Source organism: Mustela nivalis (assembly GCF_964662115.1).
Source record: "Mustela nivalis genome assembly, chromosome: 6".
In the NCBI taxonomy this organism is placed as follows: domain Eukaryota; kingdom Metazoa; phylum Chordata; class Mammalia; order Carnivora; family Mustelidae; genus Mustela; species Mustela nivalis.
Genome location: NC_139025.1, coordinates 2,257,730 through 2,283,269, shown reverse-complemented (window position 1 = coordinate 2,283,269; position 25,540 = coordinate 2,257,730). Strand labels below are relative to the sequence as shown.

The 25,540-nt window shown below is 65.5% G+C and overlaps 2 protein-coding genes across 4 annotated transcripts; one reads left to right on the top strand and one right to left on the bottom strand.

Moving 5' to 3' along the window:
- The first annotated feature begins 2,386 nt into the window (after nucleotides 1-2,386).
- LOC309868022 (nutritionally-regulated adipose and cardiac enriched protein homolog) lies at nucleotides 2,387-13,288 on the top strand. 3 transcript variants are annotated; one of them, XM_082737395.1, is made up of 5 exons: nucleotides 2,387-2,618; nucleotides 7,842-7,968; nucleotides 9,290-9,419; nucleotides 11,051-11,095; nucleotides 11,507-13,288. In XM_082737395.1, exons 2-5 carry the CDS (start codon nucleotides 7,858-7,860, stop codon nucleotides 11,698-11,700), a joined length of 480 nt encoding a protein of 159 aa, XP_082593521.1. In that variant the 5' UTR covers nucleotides 2,387-2,618; nucleotides 7,842-7,857; the 3' UTR covers nucleotides 11,701-13,288. The 3 variants fall into 3 exon arrangements, with proteins under 3 accessions (XP_082593521.1, XP_082593523.1, XP_082593522.1); XM_082737397.1 differs by lacking the exon at nucleotides 2,387-2,618 and adding an exon at nucleotides 3,637-3,920; XM_082737396.1 differs by lacking the exon at nucleotides 2,387-2,618 and adding an exon at nucleotides 4,114-4,338.
- A 123-nt stretch (nucleotides 13,289-13,411) lies between these two features.
- TMEM179 (transmembrane protein 179) lies at nucleotides 13,412-23,562 on the bottom strand. Its single transcript, XM_082737394.1, has 4 exons — nucleotides 23,176-23,562; nucleotides 17,724-17,861; nucleotides 17,131-17,209; nucleotides 13,412-15,625 (listed from the first exon to the last, which is right to left on the bottom strand). The coding sequence occupies exons 1-4, from the start codon at nucleotides 23,478-23,480 to the stop codon at nucleotides 15,446-15,448; spliced, it is 702 nt and encodes a 233-aa protein (XP_082593520.1). The 5' UTR covers nucleotides 23,481-23,562; the 3' UTR covers nucleotides 13,412-15,445.
- Nucleotides 23,563-25,540: the final 1,978 nt, after the last annotated feature.

Here is a 25,540-nt window from a genome sequence, read left to right as displayed (position 1 = left end):
CCCCCTCCCCCTCTTTCTTCCCTCCCAAGCCCCCACACCCACAGGCGCCACTCTCCAGTCCAGCAAGGGCTCTGGCCAAGTCCGGGAGGGACTCCCCTCTCCTCATCCCTCTGGCCCTCAGTGGTGCTGGGAGCCCTCTTGCTTCTCCCCACGCTCCGCCAGGGCCCCAGGACCCAGGCCCCGTGCTCGCACTGGAGGCTTGGGGCCCAGGACCCCACAGGCCCGGTGCTCGCACTGGAGGCTCTGGGCCCTGTCCTTGGCCCCCAGTGTCACTCCTCCAGCCCCACGGTCTGGTGTCACCCCGGAGGCAGCAGGGTCGTTTGTTACTGCTGCCACAGTAACGTACCACAGACGGGGAAATTCGAGCATTAAGAAACAACAGAAACTTATCTCCGCTCCGCGAGGAACACAGCCCTGTGACCAAGGACACACGGGACCGCACGGGGGAGGGGCAAGTCCCTCCCGGCCAGTCCCCCCTCAAGCCTGGCGGAGTGGCCTGCCCACGTGTGACCGGCCCTGGAGCCAGGCCACGGTGAGGGAGAGGCCACATCGGGCCCTTGCCTGCCCTCCCCGACACACCACAGGGTTCCTTCCTACAGCAGGACTCCGGTCCCCGGGTGCCTGGGCGGTCAGGGCCAGTGCTAGGCCACAGGTACAGAGGAACCGTGGCCATGCACTCGACAACCTGGAGGTCACCGTGACGCTCCCAGGCCAGGCTGACTCGCGGAGACGGCCCCATTACAGAGCCCCCGGGCCCTCTCCGACCTCACGGTGGCGATCAGCCCTGCAGCCGCTCGCTTTCCCCGTCCACGTGGCTGGGCCGCGGGCGCCCGGGGGTTCGGTAGAACATGATTCCAGTGTTTCCGGATGAGACGGGTGCTGGGGTCTGTGAACCGCGTGGAGCAGACGCCGGCCCGGTGTGGGTGGGCCTCGTCCGATAGTTGGGGTGCACACAGGACCTCGGGCAGAGAGAGAATCCGCTCCCCGTGTCGTCCCGCTGGGACGCGGGTCTGCTCCGCCTGGGAGATCCGAGTGGAGCCCACGGCGGGCTCTGCTGGGTCTGCGGCTCGCCGCCCGCCGGCCGTGGCCTCGCAGCCTGCACGGGGTGACCCGTCCCTCCGAGCGACTCCCATCCCCGCATGTGTGTGTCTGTCCGCTTCTCCAGAGAACACTTTTGCCTTCTGGGCTTCACAGCTCTTGGGACAACGTAGAGACTGGGATGTCTCCTGCCTTCCCGAGAACCCACAGGCAAGCGAGGGCACAGCTGTGTGCCCAGGGCCTGGCACAGGGCAAAGGTCCAGTGGAGACCCGCAGACAGAGGACTGGTGGGGTGCGAGGGGTCCCTTCCAGCTGACGGGACAGTCACATGCTGCCTGGGGTCCCCTTGCTGGACAGCAACGGACCTGGGAGCACACCCGCGCCCCTGGCCCTCCACAGCACCTCCCCGGGGACACAGGGACCAAAGACCCTCTGAGGCCTCCCGGGGCCAGCCTTATCTCGTCCTGCAGACGCCAGCGGGTATGAAACCCAATCAATGAAGGCGTGTGCGCGTCTGATCAGACGAGGCCGGGAAGTATTAGCAGGCTGGGAGCAGAGCTGGGGGCCGGTCTCGCGTGGCCCGGCCTTGGGGTGTGCCGATAAACCCCCACAGGGCGAGCAGCAATGAAGTCAGGCCCCATGGGCCCCGGGGGCAGCAGACCATCACCCAGCCAGGCACAGCAGGGGGGTGGGGATCGTCTGGTCCCAGGACCTCAGGAAGCCAAACTGCCGGCAGGACCCCTGATGTCCCCAGCCCTCCTTGGCAGTGTCCCTAGAACAGGGACACCACACCGTGTCCCCTTACACATGAAGATGGGAAGGGCTTTTCGGGAACACACGGCGCCGACCACCTTCCACCCCGTCCTCGGCGACTTCCGCCCCGGGAGGCAGAGCCAAGCGCAGAGAGCCTCACGTCTGCCGTCTGACCCGACGCGGACTGTCCGCGGCCCCGGCACAGAGACACGCAGGCGCACCCCCACATGCCGCCTCGTGACCTCGTGTCCAGAGCAGGACAGGGAGGGTGCAGGGCTGGGAAGCAGGTGGGCTCCTCTCGGGGGCGGGGTCAAGCAGGGGCCGGACTCTGTGCCCCCTCCCCTCCGACAGCCCCCCTCCCCTCCGGCCTTCCCCACCCCGGCTCTGCCTCTGATTCTGACCCATGAGCTTTCCAAGGGCTGCAAAGCTCTGGAACCGGAAGCCGGGAGGGCAGGGACGGGGCACTGACCCCTTATCTTGTCTGTGTTCGGGGCCTGGGAAACCGGCAGGTCCTCTCCCACACCAGGGCCAGCAGCCGATACGCGGGGTCACTGCTATTTCTGCCAAAGGGGAGAGGTAATTATAGCTCAGCGTTTGCCAGTTGGCCAAGTTCTGCCGCCCTGCCGAGGGGCCTGGGGCGGGGACGCCGGCCGGCCGCAGACTCGCCCCACGGACCGGCCGGCGGCAGCTCCAGACCCGGGCAACAGGAGGTTGCACGGGCCCTGGGCTGCCTCTCCGGGGGGCCCAAGAGCGGGCCAGCAGCACCCTGAACCACTCTCACAGGAGGACGCCGCAGAGCCTGGCTTCTCGGACCCGGAGGGAGCCAGGTAAGGACCCAGCTCAGGGCGTAGGCGGAAGCTCACTTCCCATTTGGGAATGAAGCTGCCGGAGTGGAGACTCGCAGCCAGAGACGCCGGCAGAGAACCTGGCCCAGGAGGAAGACAGGAAGCAGGAGACAGGAGACGGGGACAGGCAGACAGGGGGACAGGGAGACAGGCAGACAGGCAGGTAGACAGACGGACAGACGGACAGGCAGACAGAGGGACAGACGGACAGGAGGACAGGTGGACAGTGTCTGGGCGGAGAACTCTGCGTGGCCCTAGGACTAAGACTGAGGGCGGCTGTCCATCCCGTTCACCCGGGACTTGGGCTTTCAGTGCTAAAACGAGCACATTCCCAAGCAAACCAGGGTGGTCAGTGACCCCAGAAGACCCAGGCCCCTCTGAACCTCATGCCTTGCCTGTAAAGTGGGAGTGGTGGTTCCCAGCACTCTGAGCCCTTCCCCAGTGGCCCAGCCAGACCCAAGGGAGGGCCCTGCAGCCCCTTATCCGTGCTCCTGCCCGAGGCCCGGCTGCTGTGGGGTTCCCAACTGCTTGGGCAGTTCCCACCACAAAGCCGGGGCACCCGTCTCTGCGGCTCTCCCCGGCCATGAGCCAAACACGGTCCCTTCAGAAGTGGCCAGCAGCCAGGATTCTTGTCGGGACAGCAGGGCTGGGCACGGACACCGGCGAGCCCTCCTCAGAGGCCCTGGGGTCCTGCTGAGGGCAGATCTATGCGGCCACATCCTGGTAGAGCAGGAAATGGAGTCACTCCGGGCACTTAGCCCAGACCACAGCACTCAGTTACCCCAGGGAACTGGCCCTTTTGTGAGCTGACCTGATCGGCATTAATCTCCGTTCTGGCCCCCCGCGCTCGTGGGTCACTCCTCCGACTCAGAACACACCCATTGCTGGGCGCCTACTGTGTGCAGTCCCGTCCGGGAAGATCAGCACATCACCTCCGTCTTCATGGTGTGCTGGATGGTGGCGTAGACCTCCAGTCTACACTGGGGCTCGGAACTCGGGGCGAGTGACACCCCAGGTCTCCCTATGGCCGGGGTCTACCTGCCCCATTCTGCCTGGGGCTCTCGAGGTCAAGATCTCCCATTCCAGAGCATGCCCTGCACCCAGCAGACACCCAGCGTCCTCCTGACCCACTGTTGCCCCATGTCCAGAGACGTGGAGGACCATCTGTGGAGCCTGCCAGGACGGCGCCTGGCCCCACACCCCCGCCCGGGCAGGCGCATCAGGGCAAGCCCAGGGAGCAAGCCGTCAGCCGGACACACGCCCTGGGGTTCTCCTCTTGCTGAGGTCAGAAATGTGTGTTATCTGGGGAGCAGCCAGCCTCCTGGGCTATGAGTGGGCTGGCGGCAGCCGGCCCTTCCTGGGGACCCCTGCCCACGGCCCCTCAGTCTGCCCCCATTCTCCAGTGAGGGACTGCCCACGGCCCCCTGTCCCCTTCCCCAGCTGGAAGAAAGTGAAGTGTGCGTCCTGGGGCCTCAGCAGCCCTCGGCTCTCGTTCAGGCAAGCTGCTCAGGTGGGGGGAGGCAGGGCAACACCACGCAAGGCCACCAGGCCCCGTGCGGACGGCTTCCTCCAGGGCCAGACTGTCCAGAGGCCACTGCCCCACGGCTGTAATGGAAACTTCTCAGCTGGCCCGGGAGCCGCAACAGCTCCGGTTCCCACTCTGCTCAAGGGCGCCGTCGCCAGCGGACTGGGGGCCGGGCAGGTGGGTGAGGTCACCCCGGGGGTAGGCCCTGCAGGGGCCCGGGTGGGCCAGGACGGGGCCCATGCGTGTGTGGGTGTGTGTGTGCGAATGGGGGGTCAGCCATGTGAGAGTGTGTGTGTGCGTGGGGGGCTTGGGGGAGGCTGCGCACGAATGTGGGGCTCACAACTCCGGCCTCTGCGGGATGAGGTCCCGGCGTGGTTCTCCTGCCTGCACCCGCCCTGCGGCCCCTGGGAGGAGTCTCCGGACAGTGCACGGGGCGGGCACAGGCTGCAGCTCCCCTCGTTCTAGCTCCAGACCTGCCGGCTCAGGAGGAGACCCTCGGTCTCCCCAGGGCTCCGGGACCTCCAGGAAGCTCTTCCAGCCCCCGAGCCAGGCTCCTGCGGGCAAACAGGCACCGTGCAGGGGCAACAGGAGCCGGTGTGGGCACCGAACTGGCTGCCCGCCCCGTGGTCACAGCGGGGGATGCCCCTCCCCGCACAGGCCTGCACTACGTGGGGTGTCCGAGGGACCCCTGGAGAGCACAGAGACGGACCAGCAGGCAGTGGGTGGCCGGCGGCATGGGGTGAGCAGGGCGCAGAGACGCAGTCAGCCTGGCCCGGGAGCGAGTGAGAAGCCTCCCAGGCAGCAGCACAGAGCGATGGCGGGACAGGTGGCCCAGCCCTGGGGCTTCGTGCAGCTGGACACGGTGAGCCGGGTGGGAGCCGGTGGGAGCCGTGTGCAGAGCTGGGGCTCCGGGAACAGTGGGCCTTGGCTGCCGAGCTGGGCTACAGAGGATAAGCCTTGGTGGGCCAAACCCCGTAGACGGTCAGGGCTCTTGTGGACGCATGGCCTTGGCCAGACCTTAGGCTCCAGGAGAGCCTATGCTCCCCCTACGGCTCCCCTGGCCCCGGCCTGGGGCAGGCCCTGAGCCTCAGGCACCCTCGGCCACGCTCTGACCGGCAGGCCCAGCCAGGCAGCCCCCCACCTAGAGACAACGGGGCAAGTGGGGACAGGCGGTCCCTGCCCCCAGGGGGCGAGAATGTGCCCTCAAGCAGAGGAGAGGCTGTTGACCGAGAAGCTTCGCCCTCGGGGTGTGTCCCCTGTGGTGGGAGGGCCGTGGTGACACTCCCGGCCCCAGGCCTGAGCTATTTTCCGCCCTTTATCACCCATCAGTCACGAGCGGCCTGAGCGGGGAGGGCACTCCGGTTACACACTGTCCGCTGCCACGGGCTCCGAGGCCTCCCCGCTCCCATGAATGGCCCTGCCCTCGGCAGTCCAGCCTGAGGAGGGGGCCCGGCCAGGGGGCGGTGGGGGAGCCGGGAGGCGGAGCCGAGAGCAGTCGTCCCGCCTCCTGTTCGGAGCCAGTCACGCTGTTGAGAAAGGTCACGGAGCCCCAGCAAGACAGAGCCCAGGACTGAAGTCAGTCCTGGGGGTCGGCACAGGCCTTCACCCGTCTCGGAGGAAATGACATTCAAGGGGAAGCTGGAGCCCGAGCCAGACTGACGGCAGAGACAGGGCTAGGCGGGGGTCGGGGGGCACAGTCGGTGGGCAGCGGGGAGTGGGCGAGACCCGCCCACGGCGGACGGCGACCCAGGCAAAGGCACTGGGCTGGAGAAGGCCCGGGGCTTCCATCGCACACTGGCAAGAGGCCCCGGCTCTGCGCCTGAGCAAAGCCACTGTCCCCGAGTGACTGTCCCAGGCCCACCCCAAGCCCGACTCACAGGGTGCCTGCCCTCCCCAAGCCCACGGACGACGTCGCGCTTGTGATCCCTATTTTTGGCTGAGTAGACTGAGGCAGAGAGTTAGGGGCCTCCCGAGGTCACGCAGGTCACACGGGGCCTGTGATGAATGCGTGGGACCCACCCGGCTGCCTGCACCGGATTCAGAGAAACCCACGGACACACTCACACGCCACACACACGCATGCACACAGCCTGTTCACACTCAGACACACTCATGCACACGCACGCACTCACATGCTTGTGTGATCACAAGCCCTCGCCTTACACACGCGGAGGTGCTGCACGTGCCCACTCACGCTCATATGTACAGATGGCACCTGTGTGTACGCACGCGGACACACGGACAGACGCGCACACACGCAGACACAAGCACTCACGCACACACAGACATGCTCACACAAGCCGCGGAGCCCCGCTCACAGCCACACGCCCGCGCACGCACACGGCTCACACACTCACACACGCGCACGCGCGACGCCATCCCGGTCCCAGGAGGGGGCCGGGCGCTGCAGGGCTCTGAGCAGGGGCCCTCCGCGCGCCTCTCCAGGCCTGTCTCCTCACCTGACGGACCCGCACACGTTCCTGGGAGGCCGCGCTCTCGGCCCTGTCCCCCTCCCTGGGCTCCAGGCTCCTTCCCGGATTCCATTTGCAATAATAACCTGACGCTGAGGAGGAGAAAACAGCTCGCTTTAGAGTAACCGAAGCTGCCCAGTACGGGCCGCCGCCGCCGTCACCGGGCTCTGCATAGCTGCGGCACCAACGCTGCCGGGGGAGGCACGCAATGCCCCGCCGTCTCCCCGGGGAAGGCCGCGCGCGGCCCGCGACCCCCTTGAGGCTGCCCGCCTTTGGGGCACCCTGACGGCCTATGTGGGGACCGTGTGGGACCCTCTGCTTCAACCTCGCTCTCAGCCCTGGACACGTAGTGGGGTCCTTGGACGGCAGAAGACAGGGACGCGCCTCACAAAACCCGCCGTTCGCCGTGTGCAGAGGGGGCAGGGCTGTCCTCCAGGGACCCAGACCAGGGAGCCAGAGAGAAGCCTGGGCCGGGGATAAAGGGGAGCAGGGGCCCTGTGCCAGCCCCAACTCCTCTCCTTCTCCGGGGACAGAGACTCCCTCGTGTCCACGTGGCCTCAATTTCCCCACATGTACGCCGAAGGGGGGGCCGAACCTCGGGGCCCTCGAAGGACTCGGGCTCAGGGCCCGGCCTCACCTGCACGGGCCCCGGGCGTGGTCTGTGCCCACAGCAGGGGCAGGGCAGGTCTCAGTAGTCAGGAACCGTCAGGGGAAAGAGAATCCCCCCGAGGGGCCACAGCTGGGAAGGACGATGCTCACGGTGGACTTGGGGAGGCGCCTCCTTACAGCTAGTAAGGAAGTTAGACCTGGGCTGGGGAGGGACGGACGGACGGAGAGACAGAGACCAGACTCTGCGGGGGCCCCACCAGCTCCAGCCCCTCCCGGAGCAGGAGACCCTCTGGGGCAGCCTTCCCAGCCCCTCGCAGCCAACAACGCCTGGCCCTGGACCCCTTCCCTCCACCCCAGGGTCTCCCCGACACGCCTCCACACGCGGCACGTGCCGTGGTCAGTGCACACGTTTGGAGCGCCCCGTGCCGGCGGCTGGCTCTAAGTCACGGCCGGCAGCCGCGTGGAGCCCAGCGCGGCCCCCAGAGCGGATGGGGGCGAGGGTGCTGGGAGCACTGGCAGGAGAGCCACACCTGCTGCTGGGCCCTCCGTCTACTCCTACCAGTGCCGCTCAGACAGTGATAGTGTCTCTGCTTCTCTCAGGGCCATGTTCCAGTAAATGAAGCCTGCAGGGCAAGCCTTGAGCCCCAGCTCCCGGCCAGAGACGCGACATCACACCAGGAAGAATGAAGAGGCTGCTCCAGGCTGGCCAATGCCCAGGGCAGCGAGGGTAAGGCTGGGTCCTGGACAAGCCCTGATGCCAGGACCCCAAGGCCAAGTGCACCAGGGTCAGCCCTCAGGGCTCCCGCTGGGGCTGAGGAAGGGGGAGCAGAGGCAGGAGGCACAGTCCCTGTCCTTGCCTGAGCTGTCCTGGCCCCAGGACTCCCAGGAGAGGAAATCACTGGGGGGGGGGGGGCTGGTGGCTCTTTAAAGATTCCGTTTGGCAGAGGAGGTTAGAGGCCCCTAGTGGGGGACACTTGTCATACCCAGAGGAGCAAGGCCACGGCCCAGGCAGGCAGAATGGGCCGGGAGAGAGTGCCGGCGAGGCAGAGGAAGCAGGAGCCATGGCAGGCTCTGGAGAAAGGCAGCAACAAGTCCAGAGGCTTCCCCAGTGAGGTCACCTTGCAGCTCGGGGAGGAGGGCCTGCGAGTGGGGGAGGGGAGACAGAGGAGGACCAGGACGGTCCGTGAGGGTGCCGCTGCGACAGGCCCAGGCCAGGGCAAAATGGGACCAACTTCAGACCTGAGTCCCCACCTAGCCTCTGTGCTCATGGCCAGGCTGGCGGCAGACCACGGGCACAGGAGCTCCAGCCGAGGGGAGGGGACAGCCATGAGCTGGGCCCAACCCCAGGACTAGGAAGGCCCATGTCCCCCAGAAGGCCAGCAGCAAGCTCTGTGTGGCTGGGACCTCCCAGCCAGGAGCCATTCAAAACGGGTGTACTCAGCTCAGAACAGTCTGTTGTCCCCATTTTATAGGTGGGAACACTGAGGCTCAGAGCAGTCTAGCAACTCTACATTCCAAACTCAGCGTGGGTGGGAGGGCAGCCCCGCGCAGGCACCTGGGGGCACCTGGGTCCAGGCTCTATCCCTCTCCAGCCCGGGTCTCACGCCCAGACCCCTCCCGGTGGCCACGGGTGAGTGAGAGGCCCGCGGTGTGACACAAGCCAGGCACAGAGCTCAGACAGACCCAACTCAGGGCCCGGCCTCCCCTGTGGTGCCCGGGCACAGAGGAGACCCAGCGTTTCAGGACTCAGCGAGGTTTCGTGTAGCAGCTCGGGCAGGAAGACGGCCCTTGGTGGACAATCACAGTTACGGTCATGGTCCCTGGCATCACTAAGCGCCCTGTCGGGGTTGGTACCAGCCACCAGGCAGGAGCAGCAGGTGGGACCCGTCCACGGGGTCTGCACGCACCCCCCAGCGGGCCCCCCCACCCCCCGGGGCGTCTATACAAACCTGGCAGTGACAGCAGGGATCCTGGCCAGGGCACCTTGTCTCCAGCCCCCAGGGGCTCACTTCTGCCTGCTTCCCTCTGCCTCCCACCCCTGTTCCCAGGAGGGCGACAGGCAGTGCCCCCCCTCCATCCTGAGGCGGAGCCGGCCACAGCGCCGCGGCCACGGGGCCGAGCCACAGAGGACCTCGAGGCGGGTGCGGTTCCGGGAGCCCCCGGAGGCGGCCGTCCACTGTAAGGACAGAGCGTGGCGAGCAGGCATGGCGCGGGGGGCGGGGAGCCAGACGGCCCAGGACCTCACGGGGGCCATCGGGAGGGACCACTGCCCCCTGTCCTGTCTCCACAGACAGAACCCCAGTAAAACCCAGGCCCACGGCTCAGGCTAGACACAGACTAACCGTTGCGAAAACAGGAACCGGCAGGAAAAAACAAATCTGAGCCGCCTGTGGAGGGCCCGTACAGCGAGGGCAGTGGACAGTGCCCCGCCCGCTCCCCCCGCCAGCGCTGGGCGCCTCCCGCTGCCCCGCAGCAGCCCCCATGCCTGCGTCCTTCACTGCCCACCTCCTGGATTCCCCCAGCCCCAGAGCCCCTCCCCGCCACCGGCCCTCTCCTCCCCCGGCCCCTTTGGCCCTGCTGCAGGCCTGCCCGTGGGACCGGCCCCTGTATCAGCTGGCTCCACCGCAGAACAAGTCACCGCAGACTCAGAAGCTTCGAGCGGCCCACGTTTATTATCACAGTGACCCCATGGGTCAGGGGTCTAGGCTTGGTGTAGCTGGTCTCAAGGTGGCCATCCAGGTGTGGGCCGGGACCACCTCCCAGCGGAGGCCCGGGGCCCTGGTCCAAGCTCACAGAGCTGTTTGCGGATTTCGCTTCCTTGCAGCTACAGAACCCACAGCGCTGTGCCTCCGAGACCAGGAGCGGACGGACACTCCCTCTTGTTTACACGTTTCCCTGATGAGGCCAGGCCCACCCAAGATGCTCTCCCTTTAGATGGACTCAAAGTCAGCTGATTGGGGTTTGCCCCTCGGCTGCAGAATCCCTTCCACTTTGCCTTATTCTGCTGAGCAGGAGCCAGGGGAGGACACACTAGAAGGCCCGGAATCGCGGGGGCAGCCTAGATCCGGCCTGACACTGCCCCCAAGCAAGTGCTTCTTGAGACCTGCCGAGTGGTGGGTAAAACTCACAGGCGGCACGTGCTGATGTCTCCCCGGATGCCCACCCTAAACATCCCATCCAGGTCTCAGCTTGCCTCCCAAGGGCCCTGCGTCACTCATGGGACTCCTCACACCTGCTCTCTGCGCCCGTCCCTCCTGGGTCCAGCACTCGCCCCCACAAGCTCAGCTCCGCACTCCCCCGGGAGCTTCCCAGCAGCCCTGCAGACAGAGATGCAGCGGGCGGGGAATCGGGGCCCAGGTGGTCCAGGGGTTGGCCTGGGCCTCCCCAGTGCACTGTGGGGGATGGACAGGAGGGAGAGTCCTGCCCGGCCCTCTCCCAGTGCCAGCCCCTCCAGTCCCGCCCCAGGACCCCTGCAGGCCCCCCCGAGCCACCACGGGGTCACCGCACTCCACACTCCCACAGGCTCTGAGAGCAGCATCTAGCCTCTCGGGCTCCCCGAGTTCTGGCAGCCTGAGCCTGAAGCCGGGAGGCCGGGGGGACCCCTGGGTGACGTGGGGGGGAGCTGGACGGGGGTGCATGGACCTTCCACCTGTGAAACGGGGTGGGTGTACCTGATTCGGCCCATCTCCGGGAGCTTTGCGGGGTGGCCGTGAGATGCGGGGTCCTGAGGACACTGGGCAGGCGGAGGCAGCATGCACCCCCCGGGGGGGCCCTCCCTGCCCGAGCCCACCCTCGGTTCTCCTTCCCAGACATCGCCGGCAGGGAGACCACCACGGCCACCACCACTGCCAGGGGTGAGTCTAAACCCTCGCACACCCCCAGGGCCTCCAGCAGGGCCCCCCGCCCCACCCTGGCAAGGTCACTCTCTTAGCCAGGACCCTGACACACTGTGCCCCTCTGTGGTCACTCCCCCGTACCCTTTTCCCCCAGAGAGGGTGCCGGGGCAGAGCCGACGGGAGGCTCTTCGGAACCCGCCCGACACTGGCAGAGGCCCCAGGCGAGGATGGGGGTGTCCCACTTCCCGTGGGATCCATGCGAGACACCCCAGGGATCCCCGCGCCAAGGGAGCCCACTTGGGGTGAAGTGTGCTCTGTCTGCAGCCTGCCCACCAGGCCTGCAGGGAGCCGGGAGCCCCGCAGGGTCCTCACGGTGGGGCCAGGCCTGCGGGCAGGGGCTCATCGGGTCCCCCTCCACCCCCACCCCAGCGCCCAGCCGGCTGCAGCCCCGAGGCGGCTCCCTGCTCCTTCGGCTGTCCGTGTGCATCCTGCTGATGCTGGTGCTGGGTCTGTGCTGGGGCCGAGCCAAGCCCGTGGCGCTGGCCCTTGACGACCTGCGGGCCCGGCTCCTGTACCTGAGGCACACAGCCCTCTCCTGCTGGCGCGGCCTGCTGCAGCTCTGACAGGGGCGGGCTCCCCTCCAGGCCTGCAACTGGCCGAGTGGGGGGGGGGGGGGCAGGAGCCCCGACAGGCAGTCCCTCTTGATGCCCATGTTGGGCTCCACGTTGGGCTCCACTGCGCAGTTTTATTGTAAAGAGAATCCACACATGCTTTGGCCTCCGAGAGCTCCCCAGGCCCTCCCTCCCCCCGGTGGGAGCTCTCCGCACCCTTGGGCCAGGCCCGGATGTGGCCACGCAGAACCCGTCGATAGGGACACCGGCCCTGTATCCGTGGGGTCCCTCAGAGAGGACACTGGCCTTGGCTGCTTGGGGCTTGCGGGGCCTGGACCTCAAGACCCCGTGGAGACAGGTGGGTTTGGCTGCTGGATGTGTCTTCCCTCTTGACGCTGCACACGGGGCGGGGGCCTGGGGTCTCCTCTTGTTGGTGCCGTTGGGGCGCCAACCTCTGAGCCGGCCTGACCGCTCCTCGGGGGCCCCGAGACCTCAGGAACCCCTCGTGTTCCAGGGAGACATACGTGCTCTCCCCCTCCTCAGCGGTCTGCCTGGTGGTGGCTGAGAGCGAGCGAGCTCCGCCCGGACCCGCCACCGTCAGAGCACGGCCCCCTGTGCGGGGCCCCCAGGCTGTGCCGCCACTGAAGCTCGGCGTCCCGTGACTGTGCACACAGCACGCCACTGCGGGCATTGTGAGGCCGTGGGGAGACAGTGCGACAGACTCCAAGGGTCCCTCCAGACTCGGCGGGGGGGGGGGGGGTGTGCCTGAACAAAGCAGGGAGGCCTGTGGCCAGACACCCAGAGGGACTGCTAGGAAGACGCCGTCTCCCCCAGCCACCTTCAGACAGGGGTCCACCGGACAGCCAGTGCGGTGCTGCCCCTTCCCGGAGTTAGGACCTCAGTGTCCAGCCCCACCGGCTAAGCAGGGACACACGGATTTTCTATTAAAACACACTGTCACCCCTTTTATCAGTCTGGGGGTTTTTACCCAAAGGAGGGGCATGGGGACGATTTCCTTGGCTAAAGCAGAGGTGGGGGCACCAGGGAGCCTTCCCTTCCAGGCCTCAAGGGCAGGGGTGGTGTTTTCCAGGGTCGGGGTTTGGGGAGCCCAGAGCAGGGAGCCCAGTGGGCCTGTCTCCAGGAGCCGTAGCCTCCAGAGGGCCGCAGTGGGGGGGCCCAAACCCCAGCCCTCGCAGACCCTCCAGCTGGTTCTAGGGGAACCAGGGTGATTGCCGCCAACGCCGGCACTGCCCAGCCCCCCCCCAGCCCCCACCCTCTCTCACCCCCACCCCTGAAGAGACAGGCAGGTTACTGCCCCATATTCCAGGCAGGGAAACTGAGGCTCGGAGAGGTTGGGTCACGTGCCTGAACCCATGGGGCAGGCACAGGCCTCGGGCTCAGCCCGGTCTAGTCCCGGTCGCATTTTGGGGAAACCCTGCCGCCGGGGCTCTCAGCCAAGGGCCGGTCTCCAGAGGGTCCGCACAGCATGAGCTGGGGCTCCGGAGAAGACGACCCTGAGACAGCCGCCCTTGCCCCTGGGGCGTCGCGGCGAGGAGAGCCCCCGGGATGTGCGCACGCGTGAGGGTCCGGCCGCAGGAGGGACGGCGCTGACCCCGTCAGTTCCTGAAGCTACAGGGACGCGCCCGCAGGTTTCTAAGTGGTAGCGGCAGGCGAGTCCCGAAGCCAGGAAGCGCGGAGGGGGCAGGGCGGGGACCGGCGAGGCTCAGGAACTCTGGTGTTTATTCTGACTTCGAGCAATACATACACTGAGCTGGAAGAACCATGACTTTCAATTTCGTCAGAAGCAGAATTAAAACAAAGACGAGTCGTCCGACAGCAGCTGGGACAAGCAAGGCACCGCCGCAGACGCGATCCTGGGGTCCCGTCTCAGGAAGCCTGGGCCCTGCCCGTCCTGCCTGCCCCAGGGCCCCCCAACCCCTGTCCCCTGCAGGGCACACAGCGTGGTCCCACCACCCGCTCCCAGGGCCCAGCTGTCCCTAAGACCCCACACACGGACATCGGGAGGTGCCGGGTTCCACCGGCCCGAGCAGGTCCGTGACGACCGTCCAGCTGTGTGGGTGACACAGGTGAGTGTGGGCGCACGTCCCTGCCGGCCTGAGACCCGAACCTGCAGTGGGCCCTCAGGTTGCGGGAGCCCACGGCCCGGCGCTGCTCCTCCTTCCCAGAGCCTGGCTGCCCGCCCCACTAGACACCTCCACACAGACCCAGACCCACGGCCTCTGGAGACCAAACCAGCCTCCGGCGGCACAAGGCACAGACACGGGGAGTGTGGTGAGCAGCAGGAGGGCCAGCCCTGGGAAAGGGTTGCCCCAGTCCTGGACAGGACTCAGAGGGCCGCGTGCAGGTGCAGAAGCCGGGAGCCCTGGGAGGAGGAGACCCCTAGCCCAGCAGCCCCCAGTTCGGGAGGTCACGGAGCCCTGGGGTCCCAGGGCCCCCAACTCCTCTTCCTGCCTCTGTGTGGACAGTCGTGTCCTCTAGGGGCCTCGGTGCTTTGGACGCCATCGGATGGGAAGGCAGACCGTCCACGGGGCGTCCAGGGCACGGGGCGGGGGGTCCCAGTGGGAGAAGGTACAGAGGAGCTGCTGGGTCCTCACCCACCCCGATCTCTGCACATGCCTTCTGGTGCACACACACACACACACACACACTCACAATCACACGTGTGCAGGCACACATCCCACTCGCGCTCACACACTCGCACATACACACACTCGCACCCCCAGGCTAGTGCGTGCGCTCACACACAACACACGCACGTGTGCGGCCAACACACGCCCCAGCTCACACCCCGCCCCACGCAGACTTACACGCACGTGAACATACCGGCACTCACAGGCACCTGCAGACGCCCACAGTGGCTGCTGCCCCATCCCCCCGTCCCCAGGAGGTGGGGCGCCCCCCAGCCCATGTCCCCACCTCCCCACACTGTGAGACGAACATGGGGGTCCAGGGCCTCCCCTGGCAAGGCCACGGGGCTCCCCCAGCCAGTCCTGGGGCACCAGGCGCAGGCTTCCCGCTCTGACACCACGGCGGCTTGCCAGGACATGCACAGAGCCACCACCGGACGGCGAGCAACACCGCTGCCCCTGTGCTTTCGCTCCTGAGACTGGCCTGGCCGCCGGGGGCCGCGGAGCAGGAGCACAGGGAACTCAGCCCTGCAGTGGGGTGGGCCAAGCGCAGGGCCGGAGGCGGGAACACACGGCCGGGGAGCTCCTTCCTGCCGTTGGCCCCCCTGCTCCCAGGTCCCACACACGGCTCAGGAGCAAGAAGGAGGGATGGGTGGTCAGCATGGGTTGGGGTCACTCTGGGGACACCGGCCACTGCCACAGGGTTGGCACGGAATGACACCTGGGCAAGCAGGTGGAGACGCCGTGCCGCTGAGGCGCGACCTGCAGGAGGGCCAGAGGCGCCCGAGAGGGTGGACACGCCCCGCCCAGGCTCGCCAGGCCAGTGCCCCGAGACAGGTGTGCTGCACGCACGTGGGGCCCGGACGACACCCCGGGGCCTGTGTGTCCCTGTCTGAGGGCTGGCGCCCGCCCCCCCCCACCCACAACCACCCTCGCGGTGGGATGGGGGGCTGGGTGAGCGCGGCCACTCCCGTCACGCAGTGCCGAGGGGAGACATGCAAGGCGAGGGGTAGGTGGGGCTGGACAGGGTCCCCAGCCGATCCCCTGGGTCGGGCCATGAGCCCCGGGCAGGGGTGGGGGGCGTCGGGGGCCGGCTCCCCTGCCCACCCCTAGATGACGGCGCTCTTCTCCTCCTGAAAGGAGGCGCGGGGTGTCGGCCTGGCCAGGAGCAGCTCCTTCTCGTGCACCAGGCTGTCCAGCAGGTCCTCCTGGCGGTAGTTGTGGTAGACTTTCAGGAACGCCAGGGTGGCGATGGCCAGCCAGGCCAGCCACGAGGCCCAGAGGCCGAACTGCACAGCGGGAGGGCAGAGGCAGGGTCAGGAGGCCAGCCAGACCCACCCTCCACCTGCCCCAGAGCAAGGTGGGGCCCACGGGGTCGCAGCGCCTCCTCACTCACCCACCAACACCCCCCCCGAACTCAGGTGGTACAACGCATCCGGGGTCTCTGGCCACCCAGGCCCCCCGGCAGCCAGGCCCGCCCCGCTCCGCGGAGAGCCCCTCCGTAACACCGCCTTCTCCAGCTGCTGGAACAAATCGACCTTTAGCTGCGGTTCCCAAACAGCAGAAAAAGAAACCATTTCATCAGAACCAGGCCTGAGCCACAGCAACCAGACTCTCACTGGGCGTTACTTGTCACCAGACCCGGCTCTCGCCTTTCTAATCTAATTAGCGCAAATTAGGGCTGAAGCATTTGCCACTGAGATGTCGTGCGGGTGTCTTTGGCGGTCTCTGCACACGTCAGCAGAGACCCTCCAGACACACTGGACGCCCAGCCCCTGGAGGGCGCCTCTCCTTGGGAAGGGTCCTCAGAGCAGCCCCTGGCCAGCGTGAGCCCTGAGACACGGGCCTGGGGTCCAGAAGTGGACCTGAGTGCCAGCAAGCCCTGCTCAGAGCTGGAAGGAGCCAGCCCCACCTGGGCACCCCTTGCCGACAGCACCTGCCTGAACACAGATGCAAGTTTTGAGAAAAAGCCCCTACTGACCACTAGCAAATCCTGACATGCCAGCATCCTCGCTAAAGGGCTCCCCTGAAATGCACCTGCAGGGCAGGGAACGAAGCTCACGCAAGGGCAGGGCCGGGACAGGGCTGTCCCCCCACAGCAATCAGGGGTGGGCTCCTCCAAATTCACAGGCTAGATCCCCCCACACCCTTCCTCGGACACCACATCGGCTTCCCCTGGCCAGGGAATAGCCATGAGCTCCCAGCATTTGTCTGAGCGTGCCCACTTGGCACCAGGACCAGAACCCAAGGTCCCGGCCCTGGCACTGCAGACCCAGGATGGGATGCCTAGTTTCCTTTCCACTCCCTCGGCCCCTGGACCTCACTTCTGCACTTAGCTCACCTGTCTCCTCCTCCCAGGATCCCCCAGGCCTCACCCCTCTCCACCTCCAGCTGCAAGAGCCCCCCCTCAGCCCCGGAAATCCAGGAATATCACTCACTCAGCTCGGCCTGGCGCCATCCTCAACCTCCCCTGGAGGAGGGCGTTGGGAGGCAGGCGGTGCACGCAGTGAACGGACCCCCTCCCCAACAATGCATGCCTCTGGCCTGCCTGGCAGCCCCTCCCACCGGGTAGACTGCCGCCTACCCAACAGCCCCTCCCACCAGGACAGCCCCGCCTACCCAACAGCCCCTCCCACCAGGACAGCCCCGCCTACCCAACAGCCCCTCCCACCAGGACAGCCCCGCCTACCCAACAGCCCCTCCCACCAGGACAGCCCCGCCTACCCAACAGCCCCTCCCACCAGGACAGCCCCGCCTACCCAACAGCCCCTCCCACCAGGACAGCCCCGCCTACCTGCGCGATGGCGAACTGGTCATAGAAGGCCGAGTTGTCCACGCTCAGCTCCAGATCGATGTCCTGGAGCTGCTCGCAGCTGAAACAGCCAGACACGGGGTGGCAGGTGACGTTGGACACCGGGCACAGGGAGCGGCACGCAGCACCCCTAAACAGTGAGGCAGCTATCCCGACCCCAAAGACCTCATCCCTGACCCCTTCCAACCAAAAGCTTCTGCTCGCGCTCCTCCCCATCCCTAAGGCTGTCTCTTCCAAACCCCCAGGAGAAGGCCAGCTCGGTTCTCCGCAGCCCACCTCCGAAGGCGGCACAGGGTGGGATCTACGGGGCCTCGCCGTGTGGTCCTGTCTGGTCTCCAGGACCCTGAGCACACTGGGCCTCTGTGTCCCAGCCCGGACCCATGCCCGGGGGTGCAGGAGCCTTACTCTCATGTGAAGAGGGCACCCACATCAAGGGGGCAGGTCCAGGGAAGGTGCTGGCCAGGTGTGCACAGGTGGGAGCCCTGGACAGGTTGAGCAAAACCTCGTGCTCAGAATAGGATTCATGCCTCAGGACGTCACTGGGGGCAGCAGGGAGGGGCAGGGCTCAGGCCCACCTGTGGGGCACAGTGCCCTTTTCCGTGATGGCGTCACACCACATGCTGAAGCCCACACTCACGATGGTGCTGGCGATGAAGACGAGGAAGACCACAAACGCACTGACCAGGAGGTTCAGGAAGGCGTAGAGGAAGGAGCTTCAGCAAAGGACAGGAGAGGAAGGTCATTGTGTGCCAGTGCCAGGAAACAGCTGGGGGCTGGGCCCGGCTGGGGCAAGGGGGCCATGCAGGGCCACCAGGGGACACTTGCCTCTCCCGCGCTGTCCCCCTCGCTGTCCCCAGCACAAAGTCCCATGCCAGCCTCCCAACGGCCTGGAGTGGCAGCGCTTGCCAGCACGGCCTTCCACAAGACGCAGAACCAAGATCCAAACCCATTTGGGTTTGGAGATCCAAGCCCATTAGGACCAGCACCTCTCCAGGCCACTCCCCTGCTCAGCAGCCCTGAGGCCCTGTGCCCACATGGTCGCCCACACTGGCTGCCGGGAGCTGCAGTGTGACGGAAGCCTGAAAGGCCCAGCTGCGACCAGGGAGGAGGTGTGGGGGATCACGGGAGGCAGGGCCACACCGACACGGCCTCCCTAGGGGCTCTTCCATCCTCTGCCTGAGGGGCCATGCAAGGGGACCACAGCAGTGACCCCTCTCCCGGGCTCCTGGCCGAGCTGAGCCAGCGCAGACCTGGCAGGGGACCGGGGCTGGTGGAAGCTCATCTCCGCGGGCTGCTAGGGGACGTCCCTGGTGGGCTGTCCCTCTACCAAAGGTCAGTGCCCCCTCCAGGCGGCCACCAACCCTCCGCTCCGTGGTCCCCATGGCCAGAGTGGGTGACTGGGCCACTGCAGCGTCCACGCCTGGCCCACATCCTCGTCTCTGCCAACCGCTCCCCTCAGGCTAGCCACGCTTGGGTGAACCACACGTTTCTGGCGGGGACCCCGACGGCCAACCCTGAATGACACAATCCGGTGGGCCCTGGGTGCTCTGAATACGGCATCGGGGCCTAAGGTCATAAAGAGGGGTACATGGTGGCCCACCCCACCTCCAGGCTTGTCACCAGGCATTGTCAAATCCGGCCCACCTCAGGTCAACTGTGTGACCTTCAGCAAGTTACTCTCTGGGTCTCAATTTCTCCCTCTGTAAATCAGGCAGCCAGAGCCCCCACCCAGTCACTGTGGAAACTGAGGGAGCTTCTGTGGGCAAGAGATAGAGTGACAACCGCAGGGTGTGCTCCAGAGCACGTGCTCCCTCCCCGGACGGGCTCCAGCCGTCACCGGAACCCGGACCTGCTGCCCGGAGCTGCGTGCGTGGGGCCGGGCCGTAGCCACAGGGGATGGATGCGTGGGGGCATGGTCAGCAGCCAGATCCCTGCAGATGGTGGCTGGGGGCCAGCCATGCCCCCTGCGGTTAGTGTGGGCCCAGGCAGGGCTCAGGGAATCCACTCCCAGAGCTAATGCTCTAAGGAAAGCAGAGGTTCTTCAGAACATACACCCTGACTTTGGATGGCCCGCCACTCCAGCTGAGGAGAACACGGTGGTCCCAGGGGGAGCAAAGAAGCTGCCTGTCCTCAGTACAGAAGGCCAGACCCCCAGATGGCAGTCTCCTAGGTGCCCTCCACCTGCCAACAGCCTTCTGCCATCCCACCAGGTGTCCTGCCCAGCAGGTGCCCAGCATCCTGGATGAGAAGCCTCTGCCCCCAGGAGGCCCTCCTAGCTAGAGGAAGAATGGCCAGGGTGCAGAGGACATGCTGGCCAGGTCACCACCTGACCTCAAATCCTGCTCCCTGTCATAGGAGGGGGAAGCAGGCCCCACGTTCTGTGCCGAATCCTAGAGATGCATACCAGCAGCTTGCTGTTCCCTGTGTGGCCAGAACACCCCTTGGGGAGCCCCCAGCACAGCCTGAGACACACAACCCCACTCCCATCGGAGACCTGCCCCACCACCCCCTCAGCGGGGTTTCCACCACAGCCTCCCAGAGCCAGAAACCCCGACTGTCTGCAGATTTCAGCCATATGCCTATTGCACAGGTATGACTTGGAGTTCTCCGACGACAGGAACACGGCATCCCCATCCCATGAGACAGGGAAGGGGCGGCTGCGGTCATCCCCCCAAGAGCCTCCTGCTGTGTCCATTTCTGGTCTGTTTCCATGGAGCCTGCCTGGGCTTCCCAGAGCTTTGAAGAACTGGGTGTGTCCAGAGCCTACCTGGGCCCAGCCCCGCAGATTTCACAACGTAACCCCGCTCCAGTCCCCAAGGACCCACAGGACAGCAGCCAAACAACCAGGAGGGCCGGCACAGCCTGGGTTAACTTCTTCTTCCTCACTGCCTCTCAGGGTGCCGGCCTGGATGTGCCGTCTCCATGGTGACCGGATCCCGGGAACCCTGGGAGCGTCTGCGGGCTGGGGGACATGTGTGGGCCAGCAGATGGGTGGTTTTGACCCGGAGTGCTCCCCAGCCGTCAATCACAGACTGCTGCCACCTGCACACTTCGAGGGCTCAGCACACTCGGACAAAGCTGCCCCAGACCGCCAGGCCTGCATCCCACCCTCAGGTCACCCCTGCGCCCCCAGCCGGAAGCACCCCGGGAAGCCACGGGTGCCACTGAGTCACGCACCCGTTCCTTTCACCCTGTCCGCTCCTGGACACAAGCTGTCTGGGTCCCCATTTGCCCAGGGACACACCCTACGAGGTCACCCAGGCTCCGGGGTCCCAGCTGTGAGCCCGCCCCACAGACCAAAGTGTAGGGTTCTACCCTTGCTCTCGGTGGGGCTCCTGGATGGTCTCTGCAGCCGGACTCTGGAGAATTAGCGGGCAGGCCCTCTAGGCCTACGAGCAGGATAGCGGCGCTGAGGTCCCTGATGGGCCCTGCCATCCCACGAGCTCGCTCTAATGGCCTTTCCGAGCCTCCTCTCCGCCCCGAGTCCCACTGACCCAGCACTTGTCTGCCTGCTTTAGGAGGCCTGCCCAGCAGCTGAGCTGGGATTGGCTTCTCTGGGTTCCCACCTTGCCTGTGGCCTCAGGAGGCCCAACCTTCCCAGGGGCCCAGGACTTGCCGACACAGGCAGCCTGCAGGGCTGACCCCTCAGCCAGACTGTGGGCCTGCAGACCTCCATGCTGGGGAGGGATGGGGGGACCAGGGAGGGTGGGCTGTGGGGCAGCCGACTCACAGGCAGGCATGTTTCTGTCTTCATTCAACAAACACTAATTTGTGACTCGCAAGCTCAGCCCTAAGCACGCAGACAGAAATGAGGTGCACGCCTGCCTTGGGCTCATCCAGCCCAGGGCCCCCCCAGATGGAGGGCCATCCCCGGATGTCCAGGGGGGCTCTGGCTCTGTCGGCACCTCGACAGAGAGCATGGCTGGCTGGCTGCCACATGCCCCTTGTCCCTGTGAGACAGCTGGCCTCCAGGTGCTCAGGGTCTAGCTGGTGGGGACCTGGAAGGTAGGGCCCAGCCTCTGCGGCTCAGTGGTGCAAGATTCTGGAGCCCAGAGGGACCCCCAGAGACTGTGAACAGGGAGGGGAGAGCTAAGGGCCCAGAGCCTTCGAGAAAGGGAGTCCTGGTCATTTCCCACAAATCGGGCCTCAAAGCTGGAGAGCAAGGTAACAGTGGTCTTATCTCACAGTTGTAAAATGGGGTCTCTTGAGGCCACTGGTCTTACAGGGACAAGGGCGGGGGGGTGGTGGGCATGAGCTGAGGCCCAAGCACAGCCCCCGCATGGCTGTGCCCACTGCTCTCGGCTTCCCAGGTGGAAAGGAGCCCAGCTACTCTCTCCGACTGCTGTCCGTCCTCTTCCGCAGACCCTGTCTCATGTCGAAGGGGCTTCCCCACCCTGATCTGCACAGAGACACTGACTAGGGTAACACCCAGCGTGACAACGTGCAGGCAGATGGCATCTCAAACGCCTCCTGGGGCCACCAGCCACCGCTGTGGAAGAAGGAGGCCCGTGGCAGGGCAGGGTGGCCCCCTGACCGGCCCAGGCTCACCCTAGGCTGAGCCCCAGCCCCACAGCACCTGGAGGCCCCCCCCAGACTGACACGTGGCTTCCTGTAGACCCTCAATCCAGAACCTCCGTGTAGTGTGCTGAACTGTGACCCTAACAACATGTGTCTCGTACCCCAGTACCGGTGTGTGTGACCTTAACTGGGGGTGGGGTCTCTGCAGGCGTCATTCAGCTAACGATCTCGGGATGAGGTCGTCCTGGATTGAGGCTGGGCCTTAAGTCCAACGGTGAGTGTCTTTATAAGAAGACGGGAAGAAACGGAGAGAGGAGAGGCCCCGTGAAGACAGAGGCTGTGATCGGACACACAAAGCCCAAGCCAGGGAAGGTTCAGGGTTGCAGGCAGCCACCAGAAGCGAGCCTAGAAAGGATTCTCCCTCCTGAGGGAACCCACCCTGCCAGCACCTTGACCCCCGGCCTCTGGCCTCCAGGGCTGCAGCAGAACAAATTGTTGGTGGTGTGTAGTGAGAGCTGCCCTGAAACTCACACGCGTGGGTTGCTGGGCTTTGCCCCTCTGGGTGCTTCTGTCCCCACGCTGGGCTGTTCCAGGCCTCTTCACCCACCACTCCTGTGAATCCTCTCCAGCCCCTCTGTCCGTGCCCAAGCCAAGCGGAGAGCCCTCAACAGTGCCCACCTGACCCTCTGACTCACTGAGACCCTCAGAGCTGTAGCTTGTCTCTCGTGTCCCCAGAAGAAAACCCCCTAAGAACTGTCAACCAGGGCTCGATGGGGCCAGGGTGGGGCGGGGTTTGGGAGCCCGGGTTTCCCCTGTGGATGTGAGGCCCATGAGGGGCAGGGCTGGGTGTGGCTGGGTTCCCGGGAGGCCCCAGCGGTGGAGGCACAAGGGAGGCTATGGGCTGAGGACCCGGGGTCGGCCGCATCCCTCCCTCACAGCATGGTGCCAGGGTGGGGAGAGGTGAAGAGGAACACGGAGACCAGGAGGCGGGAAGGCCTCGTGGTCAGCTGCTCCCTGTCTTGCGTCCCTAGGCAGGCCTGTTGGCCTAGAGATGTGCCCTCTGGCCTTCATCGCATCATCATCCTTCTTAGCCCGAGGAAGGACGTGGGGATGAGGAGTTTGCTTGTCAGCCGGCTGCCCGCCCTGGTCCCTCCCCTGCGCCCGGAGGAGCTCCGCGGAGCTGTCCACAGCCCGGAGGCCTGCGCTGCGCCCGCAAGCCAGGGAGGGCCCAGGGCCCCTCAGAGATGACAATGCAACATTTGCCTCCTGGGCCGCCTGGTTAATGCCCAAAGCGGGGCGGGGGGGGGGGGGGGGTGTTGCACGTACTGGCCTCTCATGGTCCCCGGGTTCCGCGCAGACAAAGGGCAGTTTGCACGGAGGCCGTGAGCGCCCAGGGCTGATTTTCTGGGGCCTCCGAGCGCCCCCTCCGCTCTGGGCTCGGAAGGGGCGCGGCGTCCGGCCCGCTGGCTGCGTCTGACGGGGCAGGGCGGCCGCCGGGCCCCCACTTACCCCTCGTGTCCCTTGCAGAGGAAGAAGAGCGTGCGCCAGGCGTGCGCGGCGGCGAGCAGCAGCGAGAGGAGGCTGGCGAGCAGGCTGAAGCGGCAGGCGGCCGGCGGGCCCCACTCCTGCACCGTGAAGCGCTCGCGCGCCTGCACCGTCAGGTTGGCGCTCAGCCACATGCCCTCGGCGAAGAGCAGGCAGCGGCCGCGGAAGTCGTGGCCGTTCTCGGACAGCGGCACCACCACCACGAAGCTGAAGACGAAGGCCAGGAAGTAGCAGACGCACTGCGCGAAGAGGAAGTGGTTGAGCGCCATGGCCGGCCGGGGCGCGCCGGGAAGAGGCCGGCGGAGGCCGCGGGGCGGCGGAGGAGGCGCGGGGCGCGGGGCGCGGGCCGGGCCGGGGCCGCGCGGGAGGCTGCGCAGTGGCGGCGCGGGCGGGTCCTGCGCGCCCCGCCCGGGACGCGTGCGCAGCGGCCGAGCGCGGGCGGCGCCTGCGGTCAGCACCGCGGACAGCTCCCGGGGGCCGGGCCGGGCCGCGGGGGGCAGGGACGCGCCCCGGGGGACGCGGGATGGGAAGGCCCCGGGAAGGGCGGTGTGGCGAGGTCGGCGCGGGAGAGCGACTCTGCCGTTCGCGGCCGCGGGGGCGACCCGCGCGGCTTTACGGGGGCGGCCTCCGCCCCAGCCCCCCGTGCCCCGGAAGGAAAGGAGACTGAGCGGTCCAGGGGCGACGTGTCCAGGAGGCCCAGAGTGCTGGGCGGGAGGGAGGTTGCGGGCCGGGCCGCGGGGACTCTTCCGAGGCTCTGGGGCGCGTCGGGTAGGGGGGAAGGACGGAGACTGGGGGCGTCGGTTCCGGGGTCCGTGGGAACCCGGGGGTCATGGGGGGGAGGGGTGCGCGCAGGGAGGAGGGAGCGGCCTGCGAGCTCCGTGCGCTTCTGTCCAGCGCCGCTCCCTCAGCGGGCACATCCGTTATCCGGCCTGACCGAGCAGGGCCCTGAGTCGGTATTTGTAAGATAAATAATGGATGCCCCGAGCACCTCATTAAGACAGCCTTCGCGGAGACGGAATCTGCTGATGCATTAATTAATAGAATTAATGCCTTGTCTGGTTCCCTTAAAGACTAAGTCACGTTTAGTCCAATTCCCCGTGAGGAAGCTCTAGCCCTGCTCCTTCTAGAAGAAATTGCCCACTGGTTTCAAATTACATCAGCATTTCTGTTGCAAGCACTGAAAGACCTTTTCGTTTTATTGCCAAAGTAATATATGCTTTTTCTTAAGTCAAGCAGTACAGATACACATTAAGTGAACAGATAACGGGGCCTCCTCATTCCCCACACCACCCTGTCTCACTATCGGGGTAACCACGTTTCTAGACATTGTGCTAAGCACCTCAACACTCTCACAAATGGACACAAAGGCTCCCTACTACAGGTACCCTCCGCACGCTGATCCTCGTATTCAGCAACACGCAACGGGGTTACTCCCTGCCTGCGCACTCAGATCTATTTTATTCTCCTTAATAATTGCATAAGCTTCGTAATAACCATGGTGCCGCGTTTGCTTAACTCTTCCTCTTTGGTTAATTCTTCAATATTTGCGGTTTCAAGTATCGTGGAGTGAACATCTTATGTCTGTCTGCTTGCCCACCTGTGTGGTGCTTCTTAGAAGAGGGATTTCTACATCCCAGGTTTATACACACGGGAAGTGTTGACAGAAGGCGCCAGACTGGTGTCTAACCGTGTTGCACAAACTCACTCCCATATGCGTGTCACAGACACCGTCTCCTAAACTGAGACAGGTCCGTTTTACAGTTCTGTCAGTCTTGCATGGAAGACAATATCTCATTGATCGTAAGGATTCTCCTTACCACCCTGAGTTCCAACGTCCTTTCCTGTGCTTGATGCCACGTGCTGAGTCTCTGTGACTTACATCACAGCTCGTAGTCACTTCAAAGCATACACTAAAGACCACCCACACAGGTCTGGGACAGCAGCCCTTTTCTCGGATAGTTCACTTGGAGTTTCTCCTTCTACTGAGGACCCCAGTCCAACCAAAGGAAGCCCACGTAGGCTTCAGCATCCACACCCCTCCACACATCTTGGGCAAGAGTGGGCACCCCATCCATCCGTGATCCAGGGGGCTGACAAGTTAGAACACGTCTGGAGGTGTTAACTTCAGGGTTTGGCCAAAACTATAGAGACCATGTCAGTGAAGAAGGAAGTGACCAACAGGAAAACTACAGGATAAGCCGGAAAGATTATTAAATGTCTCCCATCTTAAAAGGCACAAGACCCTGGAATTTTTAAAGATGAGTTCTATTTAACCTCCATAAGTCAGGGAATTTCTTTGTTATTGAAATCACTCTGATTTATTAAAAAA

Coding starts and splice junctions, on each gene's coding strand:
- LOC309868022 (XM_082737395.1), top strand. CDS start 7,858: ATGAAGCCTGCAGGGCAAGCCTTGAGCCCCAGCTCCCGGCCAGAGACG. Junction 7,969..9,289: donor CAATGCCCAGGGCAGCGAGG/GTAAGGCTGGGT, acceptor CCCTGTTCCCAG/GAGGGCGACAGGCAGTGCCC. Junction 11,096..11,506: donor GGCCACCACCACTGCCAGGG/GTGAGTCTAAAC, acceptor CCCCCACCCCAG/CGCCCAGCCGGCTGCAGCCC.
- TMEM179 (XM_082737394.1), bottom strand. CDS start 23,480: ATGGCGCTCAACCACTTCCTCTTCGCGCAGTGCGTCTGCTACTTCCTG. Junction 17,210..17,723: donor AAGGGCACTGTGCCCCACAG/GTGGGCCTGAGC, acceptor TGGCTGTTTCAG/CTGCGAGCAGCTCCAGGACA. Junction 15,626..17,130: donor ACCAGTTCGCCATCGCGCAG/GTAGGCGGGGCT, acceptor CCCGCTGTGCAG/TTCGGCCTCTGGGCCTCGTG.